The following is a 19,862-nucleotide window of genomic DNA, read 5'->3' on the forward strand; positions in this document are numbered from 1 at the left end:
GGGGTGTTGCTATTAAGGCCAGGTAGGGGAGCAACCCAAAAAGGTGCAAACCTCCATAATCTACAAGGTTGAAGTCCAGTTTCCCATGGACTGTGGCATTTGGGGGCTGTACCGTGAGGCTGTAGACCTCTCCCCTGAGAGCAAAATGGTTTTCAAATGCTTTCCCCTGGCCTTGTAGGTTTTCCATTGAAAGATATTACACTTTTTAAAATAGTAATTATTGAAAACATTTGTTTTACAAATGGTGGTGGTCATGATTTTTCAGTGGTTAAGGTCTAGTCTGGGACATAAGAAAACCATAGTTCTATTCCCTACTCTATTCCACAACTTCTCTGTGATCCTGGCAAGTCACTTTCTGTCTTTGCCTTGTATCCCTATGTGCAAAATGGGGATAATCTTCCCTAACTTGTGGGGGTGCTGTGAGGATAAATACATTAAAGATTATGAGGTGTTCATACACTATGGTAATGGGAACCATATATGAATCTAGGAAAGATAAACCAAAGGGAAAAATGTGAAAACCTCACATTTAAATGGGCCAAAGTTTGGGAGGCAAAGAGTGTTGACCTTAAACAGAGCCCATCTAATCCCCTACAAATAATCTCCATATGCTATGCCCCTGTTGTTTCCATGTTTGGTTTTTTTATGCCATGCCTATCACCACTGTAATTCTGTAATTTAACGTGTGTGTGTGTACGTACATAGCTGGGGAGAAAGGGAGCTGGGCCAGCAATGATATCATTACCCACAAAACCCAGGAGGATTTTTCTAGGCAAGATAATGCTGACCTTGGTAGTACTATCTTATGCTCAGTACTGTTCATGACACCACTCTCTGCCCCTAAAGGAATGAAGAGCTGTTTAGGCAGAAGTGAGGAGCCAGTGGGAACAAGGTTAGGGTGAAGTTAGTGAGCAACAGAGTCCCTGGGTCTCAATGTAGATGTGCCAACCTTCTGCAGATTCTCCTGTGATCCATGAGCTTTCCCTGCAGATCTCAGGACATCCTCATGTTAGTACGGCTATCTATAAAGCTCACCTCTCCATGGCGTGATGTGAAAGTAACTGCAAGATTTAATTTGAAGAGTATCCGAATTCTGCTATGGGTTTTCCAATATTTGGCCCTGAATACTCAGATCTATTGCTTACTATAAAAAGCTTGACAAGACTAATCATGGTGTTCATTTGGAAATGGTACTTTGAAGCATTACCAAATGAAGGATTTATGCTTTGCTTCTGAATCCGCAGGAAGGAGTTTTCACAGCAATTTTTTTTTCTACCGAACATTGAACTGTGTCTTTTTCTGGTCTCCTAAATTACATTATTCAGTGCAGAAATAGCCACAGCTATCTGAAAGCTAAACACCTTAGATCCCATGAGCACAAAGGCATTGAATTTAGTAATAATAGTGAAGAGAGTTGTTGCTACAATGAAATCTATTGCAATTTGTCCAGGGAATACTGAGGGGCCACTTAAGATGAGGACAAGATTGTACAATGCCTGATGTAGGTTCTCCGCAATTTACTAGAATCAGTATAGTAAGATATATTGGATTTGTAATGATTTAATTTGCTTGATTGTGGCACAAGCAGCTGGAGGCTCAAGTAGATAATTACATTTCTAAGCCACCAAGTAATCCTTCTATGGGGGTTGTGGAATAGTCACTGATGACAGGAAACCAGTTGGAAACCAACATAAGCTCATACCCACATCAGTTTTCTAGTCATACAAAGTTCAGTGAATGATTAGCAGTAGGGTGGTTAGGGGTTTCACTGCATTGAAAAAGTATCATGCTGTTATTGTCACAAAGGACTTACTAACATCTTGTCAAAGCAGGTAAGGATTATAAATTACATTGGTTATACTGGACGGGGTATGGTGGAAAAAGGACCACAGCCCATTTTTCTGAAACCTTTCACCAGCATTACATGCAAGAAAGAATATTCTATGGTTTCATGGTTATTACAATCTGGTGATGTAGTTGAAGCCATATCAAATAACTTTAAGAAGATGTAAATGGATATAAACAAACCATACTATATACAAGACAAAAATCCCTAGGAAATTATTAAAACTTGTTTGACAAACTAGGTGTCTATTGTTGTAAATAATACTTTTCAGCAGTAGATCTCATAGCACTTTACCAGGGAGATCAATATCATTATCTCTATTTTATAGATGGGGAAACTGAGGCACAGAGCAGCAACATAACTTGCCCAAGGTCACCCAGCAGACCAGTAATAGAGCCCAGGTCTTCTGAGTAACTATCCAGTACTCTATCCACTATGATACACTGCCTGTACATTAGTTATAATATGTCATTAACAGACAAAGAAGGAGTAACTGCTTTATCAAAGCTATTCTAACAACCTCACTGCTAACTCTTTGGCTATTTTAATCCCACAGGATTTAATAGGTTTGTCGATCTACTGTACTTATCTAGTGCTGCCACATTTATCCATTGCTGTTGCCACATGCACTGTTAAGTATGCACTGCTTACTAACACTATTTCTTTAAAGGTATCTTCCACTGAAATACCTAACCTTGGTCCATAAATAGTGAAGGGGTGAGAAACTGTGTAGTTAAGGATTTAACAGGGTTGTGAGCCACATTTCAGTAGCCTTTTATTAGTTATTTTTATTTTGAAGGGGCACTGTACTTTATAAGGCAAATCTATCATTGTGCTTGTGTCATAGTATCCCTAATCTTGTAGTAAATCTTAAAGCTGACAATAGCTGCAGTAAGTGGTGGTGCAGTTTAACTTTTTTTTTTTTTCCAAACACTTAGGTTCCAAACTGTGTCATAATGGAATATTTGCTAAAATGAAACTTAACTACCATAGCTGAACACACCAAGAAAAGAACTAAGACTACAATTGTTACAGCTGATTTCAATTTTGGAACAAAAACTGGCTTTTTTCTAAAATGAAATGTTCCACAAACAATTGTTGACATTGTTTAAATGTTTCATTTGTAAGACAAATTGTGCCATTTCCCCCCATTATTTTTAAAAGCATTGAAAAAATTATTGAGCTTAACCATTTTATTAACATTTTCAAAAACAAAAATTTAAGACAAAAAAATCACATATTTCAAAAATAAAAAGGATTGATTTCTAACACTTCAAAACAAAAAAATTCAGATTTTCATTTTTTTCATAATAGGGTCTCATTTTCAATCAGCTCTAATGTTTGCATTAAACACACTTTTCTTCTTTAGCTGAGACAATTCACCTTTTGTAAGAGTAAGCACAAGATTACGGAAATCAGCAGGGTTAAACCCACTTGCACAGCACTGAATTTTACCCATTAGGTATAATAAAATATAGTAGGCATAAAAGGATATAAAAAATGTCAGTAGCCTGGCAAATGGTTGTATTCTTAATGTCTGATTCAGTTCTTATCAGTTTTGTGCGTACTGTACCAATGAACAATCACACAATAGCAAAACAATATTTTCACTAGAACAACCATGTTTCAACCAACTGATATTAAACATGTCATAAACATGAATAAATAGCCTATAAAAAGGTCATTGAAGCAACAACCAGTAATAACCTGTGTCACACACAACCATAATCAAGATCTCTCTGGCATCAGGCTGCGATTCTGAGTCCTAATCCACTGGACCCATGTGCTTTAAGCTTCCCTTTAGCTGAGCAGGCTCCAGCAGTGTCTGTGGCCTCTGTGACATTTTCAACCAAGTGTTCTCTCTGTTATCCCTTCACAGAAATGGGCAGTTCTGCTACCCATGGCCACCAGGACCAGTACTGACCCTCCAGATTTCCCCATAGCTTAATCACACCTTTTCCTGGAACTCCAACCATCTGGGCACTCTGGGTTTACAGTTTAGCTCTTCATTGAACCACAGATAGACACACAGGTAGATTTGCACGGGATTCTAAAGGCAAATACTCTTTACTTAGATAGCACAAGGGAAACACAGATCTAGAAAAATGACAAATACTAATACTCATTTCCCTGCCTCAGTTTCCTCACCACTCTGGAGCATTTTCTGGAATTAGTACTGAGTCCTCTGGGGTGTCCATGATCCTCTCTCTCTAGGTCAGCTAGCTTCCTTCTTCCACAGCTGCTCACGCAATTAAACAGGACTCCCCCCACACACTACAAAAGCATAGAATAGAAATGTGTGGTTGGAGAGGACCTCAAGAGGTCACCTAGATCGTTCCCCTATGCTGAAGAAGGACCAAGTATAGCATCCCTGACAGCTGATGCCTCTTCCTATCTCTTCCTCTTTCCTGCCCAAAGCTTCCTGTGTGTTTCTGTGAGTCTCCTCTGATTCACCTAGTCTCTGTGGTTTTTAAAGGCTAGCATCAACACTTTGATTTCTTTGTTCCGCATCTGGGGATCTTCCACTCTCCAGACCCCCTCCCTGTAGACAGACTGGGTCAAACTGTTTTCCCAAGGCTTCAGCCATCCCACTATCCTAAGTGGATCATTAAGGTATTAGAACTAAACACTGTACCTCGTCTGACAAACTCCAGTCAATTTATGGCTGAGTCACTATGCACTGAGACATTCCATGAGGCATCAATTTCATAACATCAGCCTGAATTCATAAGTTGTGTGCAGACAAATTTCCAAAATCATCACCAGCCCTAATGTAATAATGATGACTAATAAAAGTATGTATTCTGAAAGAAATCAGACTGTCAACTTATTAGCTATTGTAATGGTCACTTTAGAAAGTAAAACTCACTTCCAGGCAGTTCTGTGTCACGTATCAGACAGATTTTGTAAGTGGGCTAGGCACAAAGCCCACTGAGGTCAATGGAAGTTCTTCCACAGAGTGTCCAGCTAGGTATTTCTCTCCTAGTACACATTAGTCATTTTTAGAGATTTGGTAAAGTATAGTTAGACATTGCTGATTTTCCTCCAGAGTAATTGGAGGAATTATTTTCATGCATATGGAATTTATACTATTGCTTAAAAACTTACGTTATTATAAAAGCCACAAGTAATCAGTTGAAAAGATGTTTGAATAGAAAATACTATCCCGCTGTGTATATATGTCCATAGACACCTTACCCTTTTCTAACAACCCATGGTCAATTCCTACCTCATAACCAAAAGCAAACCTACTCAAAGCACAAACATCAAAATATTACTCAGGGAATTATAGCTTTCAGTACAATCTCAATCAAGTACTTCTTCTACAGAAGAAAGCACTTGTGATATGTTTATATAAGTGTAATTCTTTGAAATAAGGATATATTGAGAAAATGTTTTAAAACATATTTTAAATGGCACTGTTTAGGAAAAGCAAAAATGTTGTTATTTTAGTAAATTTATTTGTGAAAAGTGCTAGATAAGCAGTGCTGGAGATTAAATCCTCTACAATACAGATGCAGCACAGGCATACTTTTACCCTGGCAAACTCCTTCCACTCTCACTTGGAAAGAACATCTGTAAAAATAAAAAATCAACCTCTGGCCTCTGCTGAAACTGGCAACAAGGCTTCCAAAAACTGCTAACTGTGATGTGGACACTTTTCTGATAGAAACTGGACTATGGCAAACTGAATCAGTTTCTATCCTACCTCCCCAGTCACTGTATTGCTAGGTGGCCCCTCATTTTCATCTTACATACTTCCCACTCTCATCCAGTGTCTCTCAGGGCCCCTTAACTACCTCCCTCCTCTTCTCACTTTTTTGTGGTATACATGGGTGATCCCACCAACTCGCACTAATTCAGTTATCACCCCTAAGCTGATGATACCCAAATCCACCTCAGCAATTCTGACCTCTCTCATTCTATCTGGCCCTGTTTCTTTAACTGGGAAATATCTCTCAAATGTCCAGTCATTGACTTAAACTCAAAGTGAAAAGGAACTCTTTATTTTTCCTCGCTCAAAAAAATAAATAAAAAAATCCTCTCTCCTTCTCGGTCACTGTCAACAACTTCACCATCTCTAATGACACCAAAGTTCACAGCCATAGAGTAATCTAAGGACACCCTTTTTCCTTGCCTCCATCACATCTAGGGCTTGTCTACATGAACAATTAGTTTGTGGCAAACTGGAGTGTGAATCTACCCTGGACTAGCACCTCATATTAATTGTCCACGTGAACTCTGCTGCATTAGCAGTTTGTTAATGCACTTTGACTTGTCCCCTTTCAAAAAGGACTAGGTCAAAGCACATTAATTTGCTTGCTCATTAAAGGCCATTGTTAAATCCTATCTGTTCTCCACTTAGAGTTTCTCTAAAATTCATCCCTTCCTCTCCATTCCTACTACTCTGGTCCTGTTGACTCCTGAAACCTCCTCTCACTGGCCTCCCCAAATTTCACAGTATACCCTTCAAACTTATCTGCATCTTCTTTGTCTGGTGCTTTTGAACATGTCAGCCTTCCTGAACATTTGCACTGGCTTCCAGTTTACCCCAATATCATATTCAAACTCCTTATCCTCACCTTTTGCACCCTGCCTATATATCATTTCTTTTCTACTCTGCTTCATGTGCCCTATGTTCTGCCACTTACGCACTTTTGAGAATCCCACACAGTATTTCTAATGCAATTATTACCGTAGTATTCCAAAACCATGATATCACACAACTTCATTCTCTGCCTGAAAAACCCTCCAGAAAACCCACTTCTTTCAGAAAGCTTTCCCCATTGTCCTCCACCATGACCCTCATTCCAGACATAGTTCCAAACATTTAAAATTAATTTAAAACTAAATCCAAAGAATAATAATAATAATAATAGTTTAGGTCCACAGATAGATTTTTTTTTTACGTATATCAAGAATGAAAGGAATCCTAACAATGGCAATGAGTCCATTACTAGATGGATATGTAGAATTCTATATTTGGAGAAAAAACTGTATTCATATCATATGATGATGATGAAATACTTTCCATTCCAACAGAAACTAAGGATGATATTAAACAGCATCTACTAAAGTTAAACATTTTTAATTAGCAGATCTAGATAACTTGCATCCAAGAGCTTATAAGATCTGATCAAGGATCTCGCTGGACTGTTAATACTGATTTTCAGTAAGTTTTGTAGTAAAGGGGAAGTTCCAGAGAACTGAAAGAAAGTTAATGATGTTCCCATTTACCTTTTAAAATATTGGATGACCCAGGTAACTACAAGCCTGGTAGCCTGACATCGATTCCAGGAAAAATCATGTAATGGCTGATAAGGGACTTGATTAATAAAGAATTAAAGGAGAGTAACATAATAATGCCAATCAATATAAGTTTCTGGAAAATAGATCTTGTCAAACTAATTTCATATCAATTTTTGATGAGATTACAAGTTTGGCTAATAAAGGTTATAGTGCTGATATAATATACTTAGACTTCTGTAAAGGCATTTGACTTAGTACCACCCAACATCTTGATTAATAAACTAGAATGATACAAATTTAACATGGCATACATTAAATGAATTAAAAATTAGTGAAATGATAGGTCTCAAAATGTAATTATAATAAGGTATTCATTGTCAATGGGCTGTGTTTTTAAAGGGGTCTCAGGAGGATATGTTCCTGGCATCTTTATCAATGATTTGGAGGGGAAAAAACATAAAATAATCACGGATACAATTTTCAGATAATGCAAAGATTCAGGGGGACCTGGTAAATATTGAAATGGACAGGTCACTGATACATAGCAATCTGGATATCTTGGGTAAGCTGACTGCAAGAAAACAGTATGTGTTTCAGTATGGTAAAGTAACACTTTTTCATACAAAGAATGCTGGCCATAAAGACAGGATGGAGGACTCTATCCTGGGAAGCAGTGCTCTGAAAAAAAACCTTGAAGGTCATGGTGGATAATCAGCTGAAAATGAGCTCCAAGTGTGATTCTGTGGCCAAAAGAGCTAATGTGATCCTTGGATATATAAGCAGGGGAATATCAACTAGGGGTAGAAAGAGTATGTTTCCTCTGTATCTGGCACTGGTACAACCACTGCTGGAAATCTGTGTTCATTCTGGTATCCACAATTCAAGAAGCATGTTGATAAATTAGAGAGGGTTCAGAGAAGAGCCACAAGGATGATTAAAGGATTGGAAAATATGCCTTATAGTGAAATATTCAAAGAGCTCAATCTATTCATTTTATCAAAGAGAAGGTGTGATGGGGTTGGGACTCACCACCTGGCACCTCCTACTGGTTGTCTCGGGAATTAGCTCTGTCCAGTGGAGCGCTCCCTCCTGGTGGTGTCCCATCCATCATCTCGCTCTCGGTTGGCGTGTCTGGACCCATGTTGCTTCCAAGCTTGCGGTGTCCTCTTCGAGCCACTGCCCTCCAGCAGTGCCCCTTAGTCCATCCTCGCCCCTTTCCGGGGGGAGATCAATCAGCTGCCTCTCTGCGTCCTGGCCGATGTGGCCAACTGCACCCTCAAAGTCACTCCCCTCTTGGCAGGGGGTTGGTGCAGCTCTAGATGGCCGCTTGGCAAGGGGGAAAGGGGAGGACCCAGGCCCACCCACTACTCTGGGTCCCAACCCAGGGACCCTCTAGTGGCAGCCATCCTGCCCTCCTTCTCTCCCTCCGTCTGTCCACGTCCCTGGGCCGCTTCCCCTTCGGCCCCTCGCACCAGCTAGGCCCTTCCCTTCAGGGCCTGCAGCCTGGCAGACACCGGGCTGGAGTTACCCTCTGCTCCCCCGGGCCTGCCCAGCACTGCGTTGTCCCGGGTGCTAGTCTCCCAGCCTGGAGACAGACCTTCCCCTGTCAAAGGCCTAGGACAGACTGCCTGCTCCTGTCCTGAGCAGCCTTCTTATAGGGCTGAGCCTGGCCCTGATTGGCTCCCTCCAATCTGGGCCCTGATTGGCTCCCTATAAGGTCTTCCCTGATTGGCTCCCTGTCTGCGCAGATCCACTGGCCTGCTGCAGCCCAAATTCAGGGAGTGGGGCAGCCGCCCCACTACAGAAGGTTAAGGGTTGATTTGGTCCTAGTCTATAAGTACCAACACAGGGAACAAATATTTGATAATGCACTCTTCAGTGTAGCAGAGAAAGATATAACACTATCCAAGGCAGGAAGTTGAAGCTAGACAAATTCAGACTAGAAATAAAGGTGCAAATTTTTAACAATGAAGGTAGTTAACCATTGGAACAACCATGCCTGGATTAACCAATGTCTGTTTAGTGCACTTGCACAGGATTTGGGTGGGTGGTGCTGTGACCTGGAACACAGGGACTCAGTGCCGCTCAGGTTTGGCCTGGCTACCCCTCAGGCATGATGAGGGGGCAGCCAGGCCTAATCTGAATGATTTCCATAGTGCATAGCCCAAATATCCTTTAATCTGGCACTGGGAACAATTTATCAAAGGTTGTGTTGGATTCTCCATCAAAGGAAAATTTTAAATCAAGCTTGGATGTTTTTCTAAATTATATGTTCCAGTTCAAAGCACAGCTGTTAGACTTGAAGCCAGAATTAATAGAGGCAAGTCTTGTGGCCTGTGTTATGCAGGAGGTCAGACAAGATGCTCACAGTAGTCCCTTCTTGCCTTAAAAAATCTATGGGGGTTTCTAAACTGCACACTTCGTTTGGTGGTGTGTACTGTACTTACTCATACTGCTGCTCTAGTATGGGAATAAATAGCAGTGTAAACAGTGAGGGATGGCTTAGACAAGTAAAGACATGCCTGAAGAGAGTGGATGTGTATTGAAGTACATATCCTGCATGATGCTCTACTTGCCCAAACTGTGTCTCCCCAGCTACAATTCTGTTTTAGCAGTGTAGTGTCCAGCTGGATCCCCATTGCTGGAGCCTTTCCCTGGAAAAGACTCAGGCATTGGTGAAAGGCTCTGGTGGGGCAGGGGGGCTGCTCACCGCTGCTGGAGCCCTTACCGACCACAGTAACAGAGTCCAGCAATGGGGAAAGGCTCTGTCAGCAGCTGAGGCAAAACTCCAGCAGCTCCCCACTGCGGCAGGGAAAGATTCCAGTAGCTCCCCACTGCAGGAGCCTTTCCCTCACTTCAGGGGAAGACTTGACCAGCAGGGAAAGGATCAGCCTTACTGTGCAACCTATCCCCCACCAGAGCCTTTTCTCGCCCCAGTGAATGACTCCAGCAGCAGGGAGCTGCTGAAGCCTTTTCCCACTTCCTTGCTTCTGCCAGAGCCTTTCACAGCATCCACGCTGCTGTCTATAGCTACATGTACACTATATGCCGTTGAATAGATGCCTATGTAACAATAAACATATCCCATAGTCTTACCCTATTGTGACTCTTGTTCATCCAGACCATCACCCACCACCTTTGGCTCATTGCTATGCCCCTGCTGGGTTAACAAGTAATTGGATAATAATACAGAATAAAATAAATAGCTTATTGATTTATGTCATTCAACAGTTTGGTCATAGACTCACTACCAAGCTAGGCTGAGTCACATTACTGGCATAGAGGTAAAAATTCACATCCCATTATTGATCCTATGAACCATCCAGTCCTTGCCACAGATTATTTTGAAGCTAATTTATTTTACCTGTTATTTGCTTCCTTCTGTATTGGGTAAAACCTTGGCCCTATTAAAGTCCATGGGAATTTTGGCATTGATTTCAATGGAGCCAAAATTTAACCCATTATTTATTGGGGCTCATTTGTCATGCTAAATATAGTTATACAATACAAACAGGATTCCAGAAAGCATCAGAAGATTTTCCCTTGTTTAGTAATGGATACATCACAGATTTTTATTTTTAACTTTTCTAATACCCAGCATCCAAAGAGGGTTCCTGGCTGTAAATCGCTAGCAGAGGCAGGGGCCTCCCTGCAGCCCAGACTTAAGTGTTTATCACTGAGAGAGGGGTGGAAATTAGCATATACCCCTCTGGTTGGCAACTCCCATTAGCTAGCTTTGGCAGCTTCCTGACTAGCACGCTGACTTTTGTGAATCACAGTCCGGCATCTCTTTCTTCTCGTTCATTCTACAGGGAGCCTAGGCACCTAATTCGGCATGGTGAATTGTAATGTGCTCCTGTGATTTTCCAGGCATCTAAAAGTTAGGTGCTGTGACTCTCAGAGTCACAATGCCTAAGTCCTTTTGTGTATCCAGGCCCGAAGTGCTGAGCAGAGCCTGCACTAGGCATAAGATGACTAAGCAATTGCTTATAGCCCTGAGCAGCTCAAGGGGGTCCCCAACTAATGATTAGTATGTGTTGTGTGTGAGGGCCTCCAAAAATATTGCTGCTTAGGGCCCCCAATGGGCACTGGTGCTGAGCACCTTACTGGGTCTGGCCCCTACTAATATTAATAAGATTTTTTTTAAAGTTACTCGCCTCTCAAAACTTGAACATTTAAAGCATTAAGTTGTATACAAATTGCATGAATTTGTATACATGAATATTATATATGTATATATTTATTATGCTGATTCTAAATTTGCATATGGTAAAAATACTGTAGTGAGCAATTTTTTAAATATATTTTTACAAATTTAAAATATAACCTGATCAGAAGACAACATGGTTGATTAGTTTACAGTTAAAAGTAACATATTTTATGGTGGATCCATGTTGTGTGAACCTATGATTCCAGTTCACTGTGAATTGATTACAGATCACATGTTTATGGTTAAACAAATCATGCTGGGAAGGTGTTTTTATTTGTCTCCCTTTACTTAGGTCTTACATTGAATTAGACTGTAGGTTCTTCAGGGCATGGATAGTGAAACAGATTCTTGACTGTATCCAAACTCTGCACAGCGACAGTGAGGGGGATTGCTGATACAGCGCCATTTACAGCTCTTTGAGCCTCACCTACACAGACCCAGCTCAACTTCCAGCTGTGGGAAAAAGCTCTAACTTACACATTTGGGGTCCTTATGCCAGAGAGTTATCAGGCTTAGTAAAGTGCTATTCTACCACAGTCCCTCTCCACCCAGCCACCCCCTTCATCCTCTTCTACAGTGGGAGTGGGTAGGGCAGCTGTTACAGGAGGTGGCTGATCAGCATCTGCCAGGTTTCCATCAGTGGTGAGTTCCCCTGCACAGAGGGGATTCTCCACTGGCTCTGTTTGGCCATTTTGATTAACGAAAGTGAGCATCTATTCCCCAGAGAGGTATTCAGACAAAGTAATATCTAGCAACCAAAAGACAATCTTCTGCTAGGATGTCTTCTAGAATGTGACTAAAAATACACGTTGTTCCTTTGAATAGTGTGTTATCCCTAATGGAGTTAAATTTGCTACTACAACATCCATACTTTGAGCCTCTATAAGTCTGAGAACTTGTCATATTAAGAAGCATATTTTTTGCTTTGAAAAGTTGTTATGGGTCCCTCCTTTTTGAACCATGATTGAAATTTTCTCCCTATTCCCTATATGTAACTGTGGCTTCCTAATCATCATTACTCTGAGTACATGAGTTTTCAATTCTGCCTTTTCATCTGAAAATTAAAGCTGTATTTCCCACAAAGATACGGTGGTCCTCAGATTATCTTCTAATTGAATGTTTGGGTAAACATGAATATTTCATTAATTTCATGAGATTTTCTTAGCTGCCTTTTATCCAAATACTTTCTGCAAAACAGGAACAGCTTTGGTGTAGCCTACATGCTAAAGTAGTCCGAAAAATTAAAAGACCGTATATATTCACTATTCTCTCTTTTTGTAGAGGAAAGAGTCATCTAAATTCACAACAGCTATGTGGCTCAAATTTTGCCTTTGCTATGAGAGGATATTATTTTAAAAGATATCAGTTGATTTTTTTCCAGGATTTTAGGCCACAAAGCCGGGTTCTGTTCTCAATTACACCAGTGTAAATTCAACAGACAACTTCAGATTTTAAATGATGTAATGGAGAACAGAATTGAGGCTAATGAAGAATAGAAACTTGCTAATTATTATAAAAATAATAGGAAATTAAAATGTTCTGTCATGATGCACATGGGATATTCCAGGCAGTGCCTATGCTTTCTCCAATTAATTATTATTATTATTTATTTTCAATATTCAAATAACTTTTTCCTACTTATAGTGTGAAAGTAAAGATTTCTGGATATTGGGAGAAAAGGAAATAACAGTAATCAAAACTTTCCATTCTTCAGAATAACATGTCCACCAGACAGACCAACCCCTAAAGATCAGCTAAAGTAACAGATGGAGCCACTTTATAAGTAATTCTATTTTATTAAGTTAAGAAGTCAAACATTTTTATTTGACTTCCTTAGTTAATCTTTCAGAGGGGTAGCCATGTTAGTCTGGATCTGTAAAAAGCAACAGAGAGTCCTGTGGCACCTTTAAAACTAACAGATGTATTGAAGCATAAGCTTTCGTGGGTGAATGCCCACTTCGTCGGATGTAACTTGGAAGGATCTGGGCAATGGAGGTTCCTGTGACTTGGGTTCTGAGTGGAGAGAGAGAAAGTGATGATGAAGCTGTCATCTTCACTGGATCTGGAAATAAGGGTCTCCATGCACAATATGAGATGATTAGTATAATCTAAGACCTCTTTCTCCAAATCTATTGAATGGCTCCTAGGAGAAGAGGGAAAGGAAGGACACATAAAATAGGTGTTTCTCCTACTGTGCCATAGCTCCATGTACCTTTTGTTTTTGAAAGAAGAAACAAAAGGGGGTACTGAATTGTCATTTGACACAAAATGATCATTTTCAAAAATGAACATAAGTGATGATCCAAATAAGGAGCTCTATCTGCATCCTGATCTGAGTGAACCAGCCTTCTGACTGAGAGATCTCTTTATCAATCCAGTTCAATAGACACTTTGTGACCATCTGAAACAAAAGTTGTCACCATGCCATTGACATAAATGAAAAGAGTTGATTAACTAAGTCCAGTTTCAAGTGGATGGGTGGCCACCTCAAAAACCTCAGCCATGAAAATAGGTGTAATTGGCACCCTCGCTGTCTATTGTGTCAGTAAATCCAGAAGCTGAATAAGCATGACAATTTCTAAACTCTAGAGAAGATCTCTCTAGGTCAGGGAGGAAGCTTGCTCGGTGGTTAACCATGTTGTACCTGTTCTATGGATAACTGAAGGTCTGCAGTTTCCAAGGTTATCAGTCCTGCATTCTTCACAAGCACTACATTCTCTAAAACTAAGTATTTAAAGAGAAAGAAACCATGCTGTGTGAACTGCACTCAAAAGTATTTCTCTGTCCATCAGAAAAGATTCTAAAAAATAGACATTTATATGGGTAATGAAGCGTCACTGTTACATTAGATACGATATAAATATTTTATATGCCTATAACTTTTATATTTCAGTGCATAAGAAACTGCCTCTATGGTAGGTATTGTATAATTATGCCTTCCTTTAAAGCATCTGATATTAGCAACTGTTAGTGACAGGATACAGGATTTGATGGCCCACTAGTCTTTTCTGGTATGTCAATACCTATGTTCCCTGCTATCACCCTTCTTGTCAGCACATGAATCTGTGGGGATATTATCTGAACATGTTTTCTAATAGACTTTTTTATAACTCCCAGAGTTAGTCTGGCTGCTCTCAACACTAAGAGGTTTATGCTTCTTTTGCATCTATCATGCTTTTTAAAAAAAATAGCACTCCCTAGCCTGAGGATTTCTATACATAGACCAGGGAGTGCAATTATTCTGTCCTTCTACCATCCAGTCATGAGAATAAATTACTTATGGTGGAACTTGGTCAAGCATCCTGCATGTTGCCTTGAAAAGGGGACCCGTGAAAAATCAGACATATTTGCAGTTGTCTCACATGTAGTCCAAGCCAGGATAGTGATAGATCTGCATCATGGGCACCTCTCTTTTCAGTAAACTGGTGGTCTAAACACTGGGGGAAATGTTGGAAGGTTCATTAAAGACACTCTCCTTCCTGGGACTGTATTCACTAATTGCATCTTCCTGCCCCTTTGAAATGTAGGGGTCAAGGACTGTGTATAGAAGAGGCATAAGTACAATACTGAAGGGCCAAACTTTATTTGTTTTTGCCATGTCAACTTTTCTAATGTGTCTTTTCCTCATTGCCCAGCATCATCCGGAGGAAATGGCAGTGAGCCTGATGGAAAACACCAGTGGGCTACAGCCAGGATATATTCACGCTTTAATCTCCTGTTTGTAAATCTTATATTGCTACTTTCATGCAAAAATACCAGTTATGTAGAATGTATATAGCCTAACCACATAGACAAAAGACTGTGTGTCTTATCTATACACTTATCTACTAAAGAATTCTGCTAATAACTAATCACTGTAACTCAGTGTATTGGCATCATTACTGGATACAAGATGTTATTATCACAATAAGACCTTAGTACCTGATCTGTGCTGTGCACAATTATGTTGATCACAATTGACTTTTGTGCCCAAACCCACAATTCATTCCCCTGCCATACTTTATTGCTTAATGGTACCAACGTTTCTGACCTACTCTGACCTTCTTCACACAAAAAGAAGAAAAGGTAAACTGCATTTCCCCCACGCAGACTCATGAAAGTGGCTAACATTTAATTAATATATGGACCAAACGGTGCTGTCATGATCAATAAAACAAGACATCTTGAATTAATAAATCCAGAGCTAAATGTAACATCAGTTATTTTCTCTGTGCTTAATTCTAGGAAGAAGAGATCTGCCAGCGCAGACTGTGGGTAGGAATTCGTTTTCCTGAGAATTGTTTCTGTGCTGACCCAAGGAGAGAACAAGTCAATGTAAATATGAAACGCGAGGGGCTTGGTTTAAAACCACTACTCAGTAGTTTTGTTTTTCCAAAAAATATGAAGCTCGACTTTTGCAGCCAAAGTGACAATCACATGACACAGGTAAACTCGATTCCCCCTCTCACTCCTTCAGATAAGGACCGCATAACTTGGTAAATTTGGTGTGACTTTACCTCCCCCCTACACACACACACACACACCCCGAGGAACCCGAGACAAGCTGAACTCCTAGTTTGGGGAATGGAGCCAAAGCGGAGGCGGCAGGATAATAAATCGCTTCCTATATTTGTTTGCTAGTTGTTTAAAAAGTACGGGTCCGAGAGGAGTCCCCTTCAGGGTGCAGCGGGCGGAAGGGGAAGGAGAACCACCGGGTCTCGATGCGCTGAGTCTCCCGCCTGCCCCGGGAGGGACGCAAAGGCAGAAACAAACCCAGGAGCTGCCGAGAGCTGCCTGGAAACGACGGCGAAGTGATAAAGAAGAAAAGCTCTCCTGGAGCAGCCCCCGGCCCCTGTTCTGTAAGAGGCTCGCGTGCTGCCGCGGCTCACCCCCGCCCCCAGCGGCTCTCCCTACCCAGCGCTGGGCTTTCCTCTGCCCCAGCCCATCATCCGACCTCCCGCGCCCCGCCTGCGGGTGTGGAAGGGAGAGGGCCAGCAGCTCACGGGGTAAACTCAGGCTCGTCTTAGCCTCGGGAGACCTGCAGCACTTAAAGGCTAACAAGGCACCCGAGGACCTGAAAGTGAATGGGAATCGCTTAGGTAGAAACTTTAAGGACAAGGTGGGGAAAGTTCTGCAGTTCACACAGGCAGCAGCATCCAATCCCGGGCATCGGGCCACGCGCTCTGCTCCAGTCAAAACATCCGCGCGCTGCTCCTGCCTGCACGGAAAGTTTGCAGCTTGCGCGCTGCAGTGGCTGCCACGGGAGGCGAGCAGCAGCGACGAGGATACCAGGGCAGAGGGGGAAGGAAGCGGAGAAGCAGATTTCTGGAAGCTCGCTCTCTGCTTCTGTGTTTCTACAAGGCTGAGGCCAGCTTCTCTGCGCGGCAGGGATCCACGTGAAAGCGGCAGATCTCAGACGAGCCAGGACGACGGACAGCTTGGCTCCTGCTGGCTCTAAAGCCATCAACACGTCCCGCTCCCGCAGATAGAAGGGCAGGGTCGAAACACAGATCCCCACGGAGCACGGCAAAACACGCGTGATTGCCCTCGGGGGAGCTGGGGAGACGCGCCCTTCCTCCCAACCTAGGTCTGACAAGTACCGCGGCTGCTGAGGACAAGTTTCCTCTGCCAGGCCGGGGATGGGGAGAGAGGCTGAGCGGTTAGTGACTGAAACCCGTCCCCAGCCTGCTGGGATCGGGGGTGCGGAGGGGAAAGGAGGGGGGGAGGGACGCTACTCTTACCTACGTGCCTGGAGCTGGTGAACAGCCGGGGCACCTGCCCCGCTGCTCGTTCCCTGGAGGCGGAGGAGGAGGAAGTCACCCGGGGGTCTTGGTCCACAGCTGCGGAGTAGAGGGCGCTGCCGCTGTAGCGCCTGGAGATCACCCTGTCCCCCCTTCGGGGTGGGTGGGGCTGGTGGCTCTGGCTGTCCCCGATAGCTTGCAAGAGGAGATCGAGCAGAGTCCTCCTGTCCCCTCCTGGCGCCTCCAGGTCCCTGCTGCTGCCCTCGACCCCCGGCGGCGCAGGGGCTGAAGTGAGCAGCAGGAAGAAGATGGCAGGCAGAGCGTGACATCTCTTTGCCCCTCGCATCTCTCTGGCTCCTGAGAGAAGATAGAGCAGAGCACGGTTAGCTCCTGGCCATGCCCGCACCCAGCCCTCTCCTCATGCTGGGGCCGGCTCCTGTCCCACTGGGTGGGGAAAGCGAGCGAAGCCAATGGGGGCTGACTGAGGCCGGCTGCAGGGCGCTGGGGAAGAAGAGCGCTGCTGGGACCAGACTGGCTGGAGCGCAGCGGAGGCGCGTGTTGTTGGACGCGCAGGGAGCCGGGTGGGCGCAAGGGCGCTGGGCTCAGCACACCCCTCTCCTCTCCCGCGTCTACAGTGCGCGCTGCCGGGCTGGGGACCGTGCTAGTGCTAGCCCCGCTGCGCTGGGGTGGGGGGCGGCGGGGGGAGAAGGAGGGCTCTCCGGATTGCCTGGCCCCACCACACTTCCCCGCCCACCGCGGCAAGCGCTGCAGTTTCATCTCAGATCCCTTTAGGACACATTTATAGATACGGATTAGGACAAGGGTATTAACCAAGCAGCACACATTACAATCCAGGGCTTTATTGGGGGATTTGCCTGGCTTTCTTCTCCCAGTGTGATCACCCTTGAAGCTTTAGTCATTCAGCGGAATCACGACCAGTTTTAACTTTCAGCTGGACACAAATAACCGAGACAGACTTTTTTTTTAAAATGGGGAAGGAAGGAGAAATCTTCCCAGGACTTTTAAACCATAGAACTAGAAATCCCCACACTACTCTGGCATTGCCCTAGATTCTCATACTGATATACATTATATAAAATACACTCTCGCTGTCTCTCCACTTAGAATGACAATTTCCCCCAGTTCTTGTTAAGGGCTTGCCTTTCATCTCTGTGAATCTACTGGGCACATTCATTGATCGAACTCCTGGCTTTCTGGGAGGGGTTAGTGATTATGCTAGGTGACTGGTAAGAGAATTTAGGCGCTTTATTTTTCGATGTAGCCCGTGTTCTGATACGAATACATTTTAAAAGTCCAAACCTTTAGTATGTTTTACTATATCAGCGTGAGAGCTCAAAGCCCTCCTACATCCACGCGAGCACATTACACACGTGGAGACACTACAGCCAAGATACTTCTATAAGTATCTTAGGAAAACGGAGGCTGGGGTGTTTCATTATTTTGGAGCGGAGACAAATATGAAAGGCGGTTTAAAAGGCAAACACAATAATGACGGGCTGAGACTCCTAGCAGAGAACTTAATACATCTAAGTAAGCTATTCTAAATATAGCAAATAATTAGGATTACGAAAGGGGGGAATAATTCAGTTATTTACAAACCGATTTATGTTTGCATCGCTTGCAACTCCCTTTTGTCAAAAGAGCTAAAAAGATCTCGAACTGCCCCAAAAATGGTTCGAGGTTTCCAACTCTCCGCCGGCAGCTATTGCATATGACTAGCTCTAGGAATGAATTAGGAACGGATTTAGCCTTTCATTCATTGATGCGGCGAGCGGATCCTGATTATTCTAAATGGTGACACTACCCATGGAATAATTAAAGAAATCGCTAAACCCCAGCCACCATATCTTGACTACAAAGAGAATTGCAGCAGCCTGGCAAAATGTCTCTCTCTCTAAACAGAGGACAAGAGGGAGCGCTTACCTTGAAGTAGAGTCAACTTTTGCTCAACTCTGGTATTTCTGAGCTAAGAGACTTTCCTTCCTCTTCCTCCCAGTGAAGACTTACTTCTTTGGTTAGAGAGTGAATGGGGAGCGATCGGTTCTAAACCCAAAACAGCAGGATGCGCCTTTAGCAGCCATTCGCCTGTCTTATATAGTTCACTTTCGGGCGTATTCATTTGAGTACTATCGACTGTAGGTGGGTGGCAGTCAATGAAGACATCTTTGGTAATCATTCTTCGCCTCAGCGAAAGTGTTTCTGACAAACTTCCTCCTCCGTTTTCGTCCCCCGGTGGATAGCAATTGAAAGCCATCAATTGAAGTGGCTCGGATCTATTTGTGAAATTAGATTTCTCTGAAGATTAGGAAATGCTTGCTAATAAACCTACACGTACAAGAGAGGAGAATACTTTTGAACGTAGTCTGGAATTCCCTTGTACAGCTATTAACACATTGGGAGAAAGTAAAATTAATTTCTCATACTGTTGAATGGAGAGGAAAAAGAAGCTATCAGAAAGGAACAGTGTGTATAAATTGCACATACCCAGGTTTGTCATGGTTTGAGGACAGGTAGGGAGAGAGAGTTTTTAATGAACCAATAAAGTAAAGCACATTAAAAGTTAATACATTTCTTTAAAAAATAATTTCAGAACATGGGAGACAAAAAATAAAATGGCAAAATAGTTATCACTGCCTTAGCAAAATCATTAATTCCAAAATGTATGTACATTTGCCTTGAAGATTCATAAAGATGGAAAGGAAGCTTTGAAATCATTGAAAATTGGACCTCTGCACTGGAAGAACAGTCAGGCACATAAGGTACTGCAGTAAATTGAAAAGCAGCGCATTTAAAAATGATAAGCGGAAATACTTCA

General features: G+C 42.6%; 1 protein-coding gene across 1 annotated transcript in view; it reads right to left on the reverse strand.

The window, feature by feature from the left end:
* Window positions 1–17,372, reverse strand: part of ALKAL1 (ALK and LTK ligand 1) — a 41,127-nt gene extending 23,755 nt beyond the window's left edge. The window contains exon 1 of the mRNA XM_024206168.1: window positions 17,027–17,372. Coding sequence (XP_024061936.1) covers window positions 17,027–17,372 — 346 coding nt within the window. The remainder of the gene's footprint in view (window positions 1–17,026) is intronic.
* Window positions 17,373–19,862: the final 2,490 nt, after the last annotated feature.

Source organism: Terrapene carolina, unplaced genomic scaffold (assembly GCF_002925995.2).
Source record: "Terrapene carolina triunguis isolate 2854851 unplaced genomic scaffold, T_m_triunguis-2.0 Scaffold58, whole genome shotgun sequence".
Lineage (NCBI taxonomy): Eukaryota > Metazoa > Chordata > Testudines > Emydidae > Terrapene > Terrapene triunguis.